This window comes from Dromiciops gliroides, chromosome 4 (assembly GCF_019393635.1).
Source record: "Dromiciops gliroides isolate mDroGli1 chromosome 4, mDroGli1.pri, whole genome shotgun sequence".
NCBI classification, from domain to species: domain Eukaryota; kingdom Metazoa; phylum Chordata; class Mammalia; order Microbiotheria; family Microbiotheriidae; genus Dromiciops; species Dromiciops gliroides.
In genome coordinates this window covers 128206780-128219617 of record NC_057864.1, presented here as the reverse complement: position 1 = coordinate 128219617, position 12838 = coordinate 128206780, and the positions used below count along the sequence as shown (strand labels likewise).

At 33.5% G+C, this 12838-nt stretch overlaps 1 protein-coding gene across 1 annotated transcript in view; it reads left to right on the top strand.

Annotated features, from left to right (window-relative positions):
* ENAH (ENAH actin regulator) overlaps positions 1-8049 on the top strand; it is a 97497-nt gene extending 89448 nt beyond the window's left edge. Inside the window, 3 exon segments of the mRNA XM_044003179.1 lie at positions 2223-2301; positions 4057-4114; positions 4813-8049. Coding sequence (XP_043859114.1) covers positions 2223-2301; positions 4057-4114; positions 4813-4850 — 175 coding nt within the window. The 3' untranslated portion in view covers positions 4851-8049.
* The last annotated feature ends 4789 nt before the right edge of the window (positions 8050-12838 follow it).

The following is a 12838-nucleotide window of genomic DNA, read 5'->3' as shown; positions in this document are numbered from 1 at the left end:
CTGTTTTATACTCCTCATTACACCAGGATGTTGTCTGTTTGGTGACGTTAATTCAGATATTAATTTTGGAAGTTAGGTGAGAAATGACCTGACCCTAGTTGACAGAGATATGCTACAGACACAAATAAGACTTTTAAAAAAAATACAGTCAGTGCTTAGTTATTTTGTACTAATTGTAGATAACAGGGATAGCAGAGGTGAACAAATGCCCATATATACATGCACATTACAGTACTCTATATACCAACAACAGTCCAGTAAATATTTAGTGGTATGATGAACAGGGTACTGAATTTGGAGTTGGAGCCCCTGGGTTCAAATCCCAGCTCTGCCACTTCTTACCTCTTTGACCTTGGTAAGTCACATTACTATGCTGGACCTTCCTCCATTTCTTCAGCTATAAAATAAGGGGTTTGGATTAGATATCCTTCCAGATCTCAGATTTTAGATCTCTGAGCCTATGTGCCTGTGGCACAAACATTGGAAATAGCAGGATAAAGCCTCTCATCAGAAAGAACAAAAACATGTTTTCTCATATAAAAGAATGAGATTTCTTTCTTTTCCTGCATAACATTCTATAAAAGTTACTTTACTGAATAGACCATATGGCTCGTATAGTTTTTAACATTTTAATGCCTTGTTAAATTGAAATTGTATGGCTTATCTTTTTTATTTCAATTTGTTTTTTATATGTGGAACTCTTCGTTTAAATACTTACTATTTTAACTTTTAAAATAGATGTTATCAACTACAGTTGAATTTTGTATTGAAGGTTTTAGCTTCTTGCCACATTTGGAAAGAGAGACAAAGTAATTTGTTTTTAGAATAGTTTGGCTTAAAATGTACCTAATCACCAGAAGTTATATATGTGTCCATATATTTGTCAATGGATTTTGTATTTTAAACAAAGTAAGGTGTTAATATATTAAGAAATGATTGCCTTATCTTTCTTTAATAACCAAAATATTTTAAAGTCAATATTTTTTTTAAGTGAATACTTGTAGACTGGATAGCCTTAAAAAACAAAAGCTAAAGGAAGTGTTTTCTAAGCTTTTTTCCATGTCTCAGAGTTATGTGCAATTCAAGTAATATTTTCACCATGCACAAAGGTATTTACCAATATTCTTTGTTATAAAAATGACATTTTAATTTACAAGTGCAGTTTATTATAACAGAAATGCAGGATTTCATAAGTTTATTTTGTTAGTTCTCTGCTAAGTCCTAATCTGGTGTTTCACTGTGGCATAGCAGTGACCCTAGTTTTTCAGACTGTGCCAATGAATCACAAGTTCTGTAGAGTCTGCCAAAGTGGAGAGTCTTCAGGTATGTGCTATTGTCAGGTGACGGGTGGGCAGTTATCCAGAGATCAGACTAGTCAAGTAGAAAAAAAAAATCTCGTCACTGAAACAATCCCTACTAGGTGATGAACACTGAGTCACATCGGAACCTGTCTACAAAAGTAGTGAGGGATGGTGATCAGCATCGATGTAGCAAATACCTACATCATTGATATCGTATATATTGTGAAGTATTAAACTATTTTATCAGGTGAGTTTTCTCAAAAATTTGTGTGGAAGAAGTTGGATAATTATCCATAATGCCACCTGAACCTAAGTGTCTGTCTTTGCTTCTCAAAATCCAGCTTTCTAGTATTGTCAAAGTACTTTTTTGAATCAATTAATAAGCATTTATTTTGAAAACTCTTTTGATGCTCCCTTTTTATGGGACATAGATTTTGTGAATTACTTGTTGGAAGAAAAATGTTAGGCTTCAAGTCAAAGTCTTGCTGTCCATTCTGTCACTTTGCCATAGACCTGGTAGAGAAGAAAACAAGAGTCTGTGTGAGAAAGCTGCCAAATGGGCTGCTCTATTGATTTAAATGGCTCTGTTAGGGATGTTTGTCTTGTTGGCATGCTGTACATTCTTTTCCTTACTGTATTCTGAAAGACCTGCTCTCCACTCTTCTTTCTCCACTCTGTTTGTCATTATTTTCTAGGCCATTAGCAAATAACAGATATTCCTGAGAGGAAAAAAATGGAAAAACTTTTAAAAATCCATTTTCTTTTTTTTTTTTTTTTGGTGACTAGCTTTTTTAACCATATTATTTTTTTCTTAAACTGTGAATTTAAATTTAGTGTTTGGTTTTAAATAATTCAATTCTTAACCATTTAAAATTTAAGCAAAGTTCACCTTTGTTTTTTCCCAAAATTTCCTTTCTATAGACCAAAATCTACGCCATCTGCGCAACCCAGTGCCAATGGAGTGCAGTCAGAAGGGCTAGACTATGACAGGTTGAAGCAGGTATAATGTATTTACTGGAAGTTATTCATAATTTGCATCTGTTTCTACTTCTAATGTCAGTTGTACTTTTTTCTAGAGTAGCTTCCATGGCAATATATATGTTAAAAGTTGTATTTGATTAACCAATGAAATAACTTTCTTTTTTGCAAATTCATTTTCATATGATGAACAGAAAATGGGTTGTCACCACTTCTTTTACTATTGTTTAATGGTATTGCATAAATGTTTAAATAGTTGAAGTATCCATTTTGAACAAGTGAAATGTTTTTTTGCTTTTTTAATTATCAAAAAGTTTTCTATTTAGTGAAGCCAACAATAAAATTTAATTCATTCAATTTATGAATCTCCACGGGAAGAATCAACATCCATATTAAGTTAAACAGAGAAATCAGGTTTTTTAAAATGCAGCCATAATGTGGTTTTAATAGCAAACATTATAGAGTTATCAGATTTAGAAGTATAGATTGTTTAGTATAGGTTATTTAAATTTTTTCACAGTATATTTGCTTGTGAAAGTTTTGTAAATGTAGGATTTTTTTCTGATTGAATTTTATTTTCCCACTTAATTTAAATTACCTTAATTCTGAGACGATTTTTATTTGCTCATTTATTTTGGATCTAGAATTTAGTTATTTTTTGTGGGACAATGAGGGTTAAGAGACTTGCCCAGGGTCACACAGCTAGTAAGTGTCAAGTGTTTGAAGTCAGATTTGAACTCAGGCCCTCCTGAATCCAGGACCAGTGCTTTATCCACTGGGCCCCCTTGGATCTAGAATTTTAAAGAAAATTTAACTATGTACTTCTTTACTTTCCTATTTTCATACCTTATAATAAATTTAGTTATTTAAATATCCTAAGGAAGTTATAATTTGAGACAACCTGGTAGTGAATCATTTTGTAAAGAGGATCATTTTGTGGTAATAATCATTCCCTGTTTTCCATAGTATATATAAATTCAAGTCTGACATCTTAGATTTTTTTAAATTTCAAAATATAGGGCCTCTCCAAACTCTAGAAATGGCACTCTGACTTTTGTGACACCCAATATAGTAATCTCTTAATTATTGGTTAATGATGGCGTGGAGTCAGTAGTTCAGACTTTTCTACTTGGTTCTGAAGAAACTGCCTTTGTTATTGGTTGTCTTCTGTTTACATAAAACTATAACCTCCCTGGGCCTCACCTTCTTGTAAAAGGAAGGTTGAACTGAATGTTCATAAAGGCCCCTTCCAGCTTTCATGCTGTGGAAAAAGAATAAATAAAAAATAATAAATGAGAAATCCAACTAAATAATATTCTTAAGATCCAGCTGTTCACTTATTCCACCTTATTTCTCTATTTGGCCATTTTCTCCTTCCCATTGCTTTTTTAAATTAATGCAATGAATTAATGTAAAGGAAGAGCTGGACTCTTTCCAGAAATCATCTGATTCATACCTTTCTTGGGGCAAGGAAGTAATTTTTTTAGTTTAAAATGTAAGCTCTTGGGGGAGTTAGGTGGCTCAGTGGATAGGGCACCGGCCCTGAAGTCAGGAGGACCTGAGTTCAAATTCGGCCTCAGCCACTTAACACTTACTAGCTGTGTGACCCTAGGCAAGTCACTTAACCCCAGTTGCCTCACCCCCCCCCCAAAATGTAATCTCTTCCACGTCTTGCTACGTTCCAATAAGGAAAGATTCTGTTTATGTTAATTATTTATCAAAGTAGTTGTAGCTGTGATTTATTTTCCTCTTTTTCTTTTTTCTCTCCTTATTTTAGGATATTTTAGATGAAATGAGAAAAGAATTAACAAAACTAAAAGAAGAGCTCATTGATGGTAAGTTTCTAAATTATGTATGCTACTTAAGTTAAAAGAAAACTTTTAGTGACTTGCCCAGGGTCACACACCTAGTAAGTGTTACGTGTCTGAGGCTGGATTTGAACTCGGGTTCTCCTGAATCCAGGGCTGGTGCTCTATCCACTGTGCCACCTAGCTGCCCCCTAGAAAACAATTTTTAAAAAATAAATGAATAAATGTATAACTATTTAAATAATACTTGAGAACTACAATTGCTTTTGAATAAAACTTGGATCCTCATTCATCTCTAGACTTAGGCTTAGCTTGGAGGCAGAGGCTTATTGTCCCAAAGAGTGGAACCTTCTACTTTGAAAGTGTGGGAGATTTATATAATTAGAAATATACATGCTTACAGGATCTCATACATAGTAGAAAATCAGATGAGTAAGAGCTTCTCAAAGATGATGCTGTTCTTCATTCTTATTCCTTTCAAATTAAGCCTTCATGTGAATTTTTTCTCTGCATTTTTACACAAAAATTAAATTAATAGTAGCATTTTTAGTTTGAAATGAAATGTATATTCTCTGCCTAGATACTTAGTTTTCAGGAAAAAAGCATCATCTTTTCATTTTCTCTTCTTGATGGCTTGATGAATCAATCATTGTCAATAGTTGTGAAAATAATCATGTTATTTGAGATATTCACTAATGGATTCTTTTTCCCCCTTTTCTAATCAGCAATCAGACAGGAACTCAGCAAATCAAATACTGCATAAAAAAAAAAAAAGTAAAGCTAAGGAGATAAGACTTCGACCGGAAAACATAAAGTAACTACATTTTGTGGGCTGTTAGAAGAAAATGGAAACAAACACTTGGAACGAGGGAAAATCAACGTATTTATAAAAGCTGTCACACATCTACGATGACCTGCTATTTCCCTCCCAGTTTGCTGCTTTTTTCTGACCTTTACAACAGGATGGAAAAGAGTCTAAGAATTACTGTAATGATTATGCAGAAAATCCTATACCTGTCAGGCAAGATCACAGTGCATTGAATTATTCTCATGTCAAGATAAAATTGCACATTTTTCAGAATTCATTGTTAAAACAAAGAGGAGAAAGTTCAAGAAGGCTTTTCAGAGAGGTTTTCAGTGTTAATGAAGGATTTAGCAAGTTATTTTGTTGTACTGCAAATGTTTCTCAGGTTTTGTCTTCCTATCATATTTGATATTCCATGAATCATTACATGTATAGGTTCAGATCATAAAACATGGAACAAATGGAAATGTATGTGTTCATGAAAAGTGGTTATTTGTAAGAACGTGACCTAAAACATGACTTGTCCAGTTTGGGGAATTCTAGAATGATAGGAAGCCTCTCTAGTTAGCCTTCATGCAGTTTTGTAGATTAAAAACAAAAGGGTACAGTCCAAAATTTTAAAATGTAGATGCCTTCCTAAATTGTTCCAATGCTTTACCAAATCAACATGATACAATCAGTGGTCAAATGTTAAAAATAGTATGTTATAGATTTACAGTTGGTTTCCAAGCTTTTTTTTTTTAGATTTATGCATGTGGACATGTAGCAACCACCGCAAAAATTTTTTTTGTTTTTTTATTACACAAATCAATGCACATCACAAGCCTCTCCAGGCCCAGCCCCAGGGGGAAGAATTTTTATTTGTGGGAGGAAAGGGGGGAATTATTTTTCATTTAAAATTAATTATTTTTCTGCAGTATATTTTTTTCTCAGACATTTTGTGCATGAATAATAATGAGGAATATTTTGTGACGGTAACCATGTTAATAGAACCGGGTACTTAATCTTTCTTTATAGTTACTTGTATCTTAGGTAACTTCATGGGTCTGGGTTTCACATCATCTATCTATCCCTGTGAAACTCAAAAAGTTTGATCACTGAATTTGGGAATCATTCCATCCATGTCCCTGCAGTAATATAGAATACAAATGTCCAGGTACATATTCCTGGTTGTCTCTATTTGAAGCTACTTTTTAAATTTGCTTTGATAATTTAACAAGGAAAAGAATTGTGATAATATTATTAGGTTCACAAAAACACTGATAATAGAGAAGATAATAAAGAATTTCACATCATTTTCTTTAGGGAAGGGAATGAGATTTTGATGGTGGAAAGAAGAAACTGTGTGTGTGTGTGTGTGTGTGTGTGTGTGTGTGTGTGTGTGTGTGTGTGTGTGTGTGTGTGTGTAAATTTAAAGAAAACCCACCCTCTCTCTCTTGACTTTTTTATTTGAAGCTGGTAAGATTAAATGGGGAAAAGATTCCTGTGAATTGTTACCAATATAATTCTTGGGAAGTTTTAGTAAGTCAAATTCTACCATGTGCCCCATCCCCCATTCCGGCCCATTTCCCCATGCCATATCTTGATTTATGCTATGTAATTTTAGTGCCATATTTGTTTTCAAGTCTGTAGGGATCAGAAATTTTACTAGAATTTGGAAAAATACTCACATTTTAATTTGCCTTTTAGGTTCTTTCAGTCTCAATTTATAGGCTAGAAAGCTTTTAAATAGCATATTCCCCTATGGTTAACCAAAGCAAATTCATAGCACTTAACCACTTCAAGGAAGGTTGATAAGGGACATTCACCCTTTTCCCCTAACCCCTTTAAAATGTTTCTCGCTTCTGTAGAGACTCCATTTTACAGATTAGACTATGATGGAACTTATCATAATAGTATACAGTTCTTCTTTCCAGTGACTATTCATTGTTCTGCATGTGATAGTGAAGGCATTAAAGACAAAAAGCAAGCTTTTAAAGTGCTGTTCTCTATAAAAAGTAATAGGAGGCATTTTCATCTTTGTTCACGTACTTTTTTTTTTTTTTAAAGCACACATTTTATCATTAAGATTGTTTACATCCCCACCAATCTGGTCAGAAATCATGTTTGATTTTGTTTGAAAAGTTCAATAGCCTGGTGGAATAGTATATGGGGTACAAGTGGTCCAAGAGACTAAAATACTGAATCTTGAAAGAAACTGGTTTATGCACTAAACGTTTTGTGCCTTGGTCAAAAATTAACATGATTTCTGTATAAAAGGAACAAAAAACACCCCAATGTTTTTTCATGCTAGTCTTCATCTATATTTTATGTTATCCCAGATTGCTGAATTTGTTCTTTAAAGAAATTGATTGAATTAAGGTCTACTGTAAACATTTGCTGTCAAACTGACAATTATGTCATTGCCAGAGATTTCAGTAATTAAAGTGATAAATAGAAGCTAAGGTTATTTTCCTTTATTGTTAAAAACTAACGTCCTTACCAGAATATTACCGTTTTTGTGCTTTTGTAAATTGGATGTCTTAAGCTGAGTACAGTTTAGGGGATCCTTTCTAATTCCAGGAAGGTACTGCTTTCTCAACACTGTGATCTGATCTGTGACAACTCTGTACTCTACACTCTGTAAATGGCTAACAAGTCAATCGCAAACAAACTGAATGTACAAATCTTAGTGCTGGTGCTGAAATCTCTTCAGAAGAGTCATCATGATTTAAAAGTTGTTTAAAAAAATGTTTTTTCCTCATAAAGTGTCAATCAAAACTGAAGATGAAACACTAATGAATGTTGAATTTTCATGCTTTAGGTGTACCTCCTTTTTAGATTTTATTTTTCAGTTTGTTCTCTGCTATTTTTACCATACTGTGTCATTTAAATTTCCTACATGCTAACTTTTCGTTTGTGCGATTAAAATAAAATTGCAATATATACATGTTGCAATCACTTGTTTGTGACCCTTAGATGCCCTGGATTAATCCATTAGTTTTAAAATAAGCTGTAGAGAATGTGACATACCTTTGAAGTCCCATGATTTCACTAGTTGATGGTTTATATATTGTTGTCCTTACTCTTTGAAGGGAAAGTTTTATAGTAAATACCGAGACTGTAAATGAAGGGAATATTTAACGTTCAGAAATGAAAACTGGCAGCTGTTTTTGAATCAGATGTGGATGTCTATACTTGTCTGGCATTTTCTTGTGTATCTTCACACAGTGTTTTACTCAAACAGTTTAAAGATTTGTGCATATATACTATTCATTATCCTCATTTTATGCTAGTTTTTTTTACTTCTACATATTTTTTAATTTCTACAACTCTGTTATAGCCACAAACAAATTTGTATTTTCAAGTTCCGAGGGGAAAAAATAGTTTCATAGAAAGAACACCGTTAAGTAATATTCTTAGTGAAAATTGTCTATGCTTATTCTTTAAAAATCTAACAGGTAATATTTTTGCTTTCACTTTTTTCGGACCTTTGCAGACTGTCACTGTGAGGTTTCATTGTTATTTTTTTTATTTCTTTCATTTGTACCTAATGAACTCTGTTAGAAATATAATCATAGTATTTGTACATTTTCTTTTGTCAGACCAATTTTTTTTTTGTTTAATTTTGTTTACATCCACTTTTTTTAGGAGGGCAAGTCTATACAGTTTCATTCTATATTTGATCTCAGTAGCATTAGTAATAACTTAATCTGCTACCGTTCTAAAAAGGCTTATTGGCAAATTAGTCTTGTCTTAAATGTCTGCCTCTATAGAGAAATTGAATCCATAAACAAAATATTTCTCACTTTCCAAATGTCAGCTTACATAAATTTGCCATCAAGTTTTAAAGCCTCCTCAAAAACACTTTGTACAAGAATTTGAGCATAACTCCTAAAATTATAGGATTTGTAAGCATAAACATTCTAGTTTTGAAAGCACAATGTGCAAAGGCATAATACAATATCTTAGAATCCCTTAAGTAACCCTTATTACTCCACTTTCTTAAAAACATTTACTCAGCAGCCATTCACAAGATTGTTTCTGAAAATTTGATTGTTTTTTATCTGCCTGTCTTTCATAGAATATGGAAGGAAGTTAAAAGCTGAATAATTGCATGAATGGTTGACTCCTGACATGATCTCAGAAATTAATTTTTTAAAAAAGTACAGGACTAATACTTGCAAGAAGATGTTAGATTGTCAAAACTAAGTTTATTAGGAATTTTCGTTCAGTGAGATTGTGGAATAAAATCTAGTAAACATAGTTACTTTCTCCACTGTTGGCCACCCAAAGAATTTGGAAATGAATGCTCTTTTAAGTTAGTGTTTTAACAATATTCTCTCTCATTTGAGTCTGAATAAATTGGACTATGATAGAAAAGCTGCTATTTTAATAACTTCTCAGGAAAGATTGTTTATTCACATGAGCCATATACAATGTTGGATTTATGCAGTATAACTATTCCAAGGTAGGAAATCTGTATTATTGTGGGTTAATTAGGAGAGTTAGAATTACTGTTGTGGGTTTATTAACCTATGGAGTGACAGCTCTCCCTTGCTTATCCATATTGATTCTGTCATCTTTGGTCATCTGGGAATTTTTTTGAATATGTTAATGAATAAGAGTAAAATTGTCATAATCTCATATGTGTGGTAAGAAAAGGAAACAAAACCAAAAATATAAATCGAATTTAGAACTAATAGAAAAGACTCAAGTAAGCATCAAATTTAGTCAAATTGTTTGAGCCAAAAGAGATTAAATCCTTTATAAATATACATGTTAAGGGTCAAGCCATGCAAGAAGAAAGTTTGGTTTCATAAATAGATAAGGTAGGTAAAATCAGTGATAATTCTAACATGAATAAATAAGTTGTTTAAAGGGTTTTTTCTATTTTTCCAAGTATTTTACTTGTTAAAATAATAAAGTCCATGAGAAAATTGCCCATTTCTTTTGAAATGTTTTTTTGGAGGGGAGAAGGGGTCTTTATGTCTTCATTGGCCTAAGTAGCACTGAGTAAGGAAGATACCTTGACCAATGTAGATTATCAGCTAGTTATGCAATTTATGGTCCTTGAGAATTGGTTTGGTCAATGAGAGAGGCTTAGTGGTTTGCCTATGATCCCACAGCCAGTATCTCTATCAAGTGAGACTTGGCTTATTCTTATTGGCCAATTCTTACTGACTCTACCCCCTGTTAAGCTTTTTTTTTTTAAGTGCCCCCCCCCACCCTCTTTTGGAAAAGACAGGATGGAAAATAAAGAATTAAACAATGAAAATAACAGCTTCTTTCCTTTCAAGTTTATGAGTGTTACATACTCTGATTAAATTCTATAAACTGAATTTTAAAGTACCTATCATAGAACTAGAGCAGAGAAGACCTTGGAGACCCAGGGATGTTGAATAATTTGCCCAAGGTTACACAAGTAGTTAAGTATCAGAAGTGAGATTGGTACTCAGTTCCCCTTGGCTCTATAGCTTATTCTCTCTACAATGTGTACCAAGTCAAGTGCTCAATAAATACCAAACTACATCAGTGTTAAGAGTTTTGAGGAGTATCTCATTCATTGATAAAATATTAGACATAAAATAGGGAGAAGCAAGGTTAAGATCACTGAATGTTTCTACTAGTTTAACTTCAGGGCAGAGACCTTGTCTCATCTAAATGTTGTTTCCCCCAGCACTTATAGGGCTCTGCATACAGCAAGCAAGAAATGTTTAAAAGAATAAATGAAGTCAAGGAAAAAGTCCAGCCCACCACTGTTTTAGCAAATTGTGAACAAATAATTGCAGATTCAAGAAGGTGTTACAAAGGGAAAAAAAAAATCACAGGATAACTGCAATTCCCAGCATTTAAGTATTGTTGTGTATTGTTTAAGATAACAGGGAGTAGACTGCTATATAAGTGCCTTCAGCTCTTGAGTGGTTCTCCTTCCATGCCCTTATCCTGGAAACAGATTTTTACATTTACAGTGAAACACACTGAAAATTATTATTTCTTTTTAAAGCCAACTTCACTGAACAATAGTCATTCCATAAAGCAAAGATGTGTAAAATAAATTTTGGCAATTTAAAATTTTTTTCATGTTTTAAAAAAAATTCTTATGTAAGATTATCAGGGAATAAATGAGAAAACTAAATAGCTATCCCAGTTGAGTAGTGTTACAGTGTTGTCTTGCTATGTGTTTTGTTTTCCCCGTAGAAGATACGGGATGTTGATGCTTCCATGGGTAGTAGAAATAGCATTTAACTGGAAAAAAGAGGGTAAACATAAGATGTTTTAATACTAAATGTGAGTCCTATCACACTTAACCCTGGGATCATATATTGAAAAAGTTTTTCTTTTGTGTTTTTACATAGACATAATTATTCCATGTTAATTCTGAAGCAAGGTGACCACTTAAGGACTTTGTAAGACCAAATCTAGAGATTAGGTTTAAGATAACATAATGACCAGGAAAGCATGTTCTTGTAGTTCACAATTCTCCCCTGCCTCCTCCTCCTCAAAAAAGGGGAAAAAAAAAAAAAAGACCGTAGTGATTATACCACCAAGAAAAGGCTAATTAAAGAGGCTTTTGGGGGTTTGGAAACTTGAAAAGTGGAACATTCTAGGTTATTAATCTTTTGTAGTTGAATATAGAAAACTTCAAGAATGACATTTTTACCTGTTTTGAATACCCCTTCATCTTGTTCTCTTTGTATTTTATGGTCAAAGGTAGTCAGCAGGTAGGAAAGATTCCTGACTAGAGCAGGCACTGAAAGGTGTGGTAAAGAAGTCACAGGTTGGAGGGCAGCTAGGTGGCACAGTGGATAAAGCACCGGCCCTGAATTCCGGAGGACCTGACTTCAAATTTGGCCTCAGACACTTGATGCTTACTAGCTGTGTGACCCTGGGCAAATCACTTAACTCTCATGGCCCTGCAAAAAAAAAAAAAAGTCACAGGATGGAAGCCTCCATTTATTGATTTATTGAAAAGAGTAACTTCGATTGTGAGTTGATTTATTAATGAGGGAAATTGAAGCATCATTCCTGAATCATCTTAGATTCCTTTTGTTGTTTGGTAGTTTAGATTTTTTTTTTGGTTTTGGTTTTTCCTTTTCACTTAAACATCACTATAGCTAGCCATGTCTTCCTAATCTTACAGATTATTTTGTCTCCGGAAGCATTCCAAGAGGAAAGTCAAACCTACCTATTATGAAAATAAACTATTCCACCCAACGGCTAGCACCACATTATCAAAACAGAAGTCAGGTCCAATATCCTGGGGCTGCATATGCATATCTAAGGCAAGGGTCTAGGCTCACTTGGAATAAGTATTTGGCTAGCATAATTCAATGTTGTTAATAATAGGTACCGAGTTTATAGGTAAATTTGCAAAAGGATAATGAAGTATCTAGTATAAAGTTTTTACTTTGGAAGATTAAGACAATCGCCACATGTCATTTGGGCTGGCTTTTTCATTTAGTGTGGGAGGGAAGTCGTTTTCTTTCCTTGTTTTAGATCATCTAAATATATTTTTCCCCCTTCATGTACTGCTTTTCAGGTATCAGAATTGAATTTCAATATTTCCTAGAGTAGGATTATGGATTTAAAGAAGGAAGAGAACTTAAAAGGTCATTTAGTCCAAGTTCCTTATTTAAAGATGAGAAAATTGAGGCAAAAAGGACTTTGCCTAAGATTATACAGGTGGTAACAGTAGAATTTGAATCAGTGACCCCTTAAGTCCAAATTGAGTTGATATCTGCTGAAATACCATTCTTTCTGGAAGAAGAAACATTCATCTCTTGATACCTCTTCTCATTACATATATGGGGATGGGGGGGGTATTGTCATCAATTCTACTGTCTGTGTCTATAATTTCTACTCCCTAATCTTGTTACTTTGTTCTCACTTTAATGTGGTTTAGTGGAAAAAAGGCAACAAATGGATGAAAAGCTTGCAACTAGGAATACTTGGATTCAAATTCT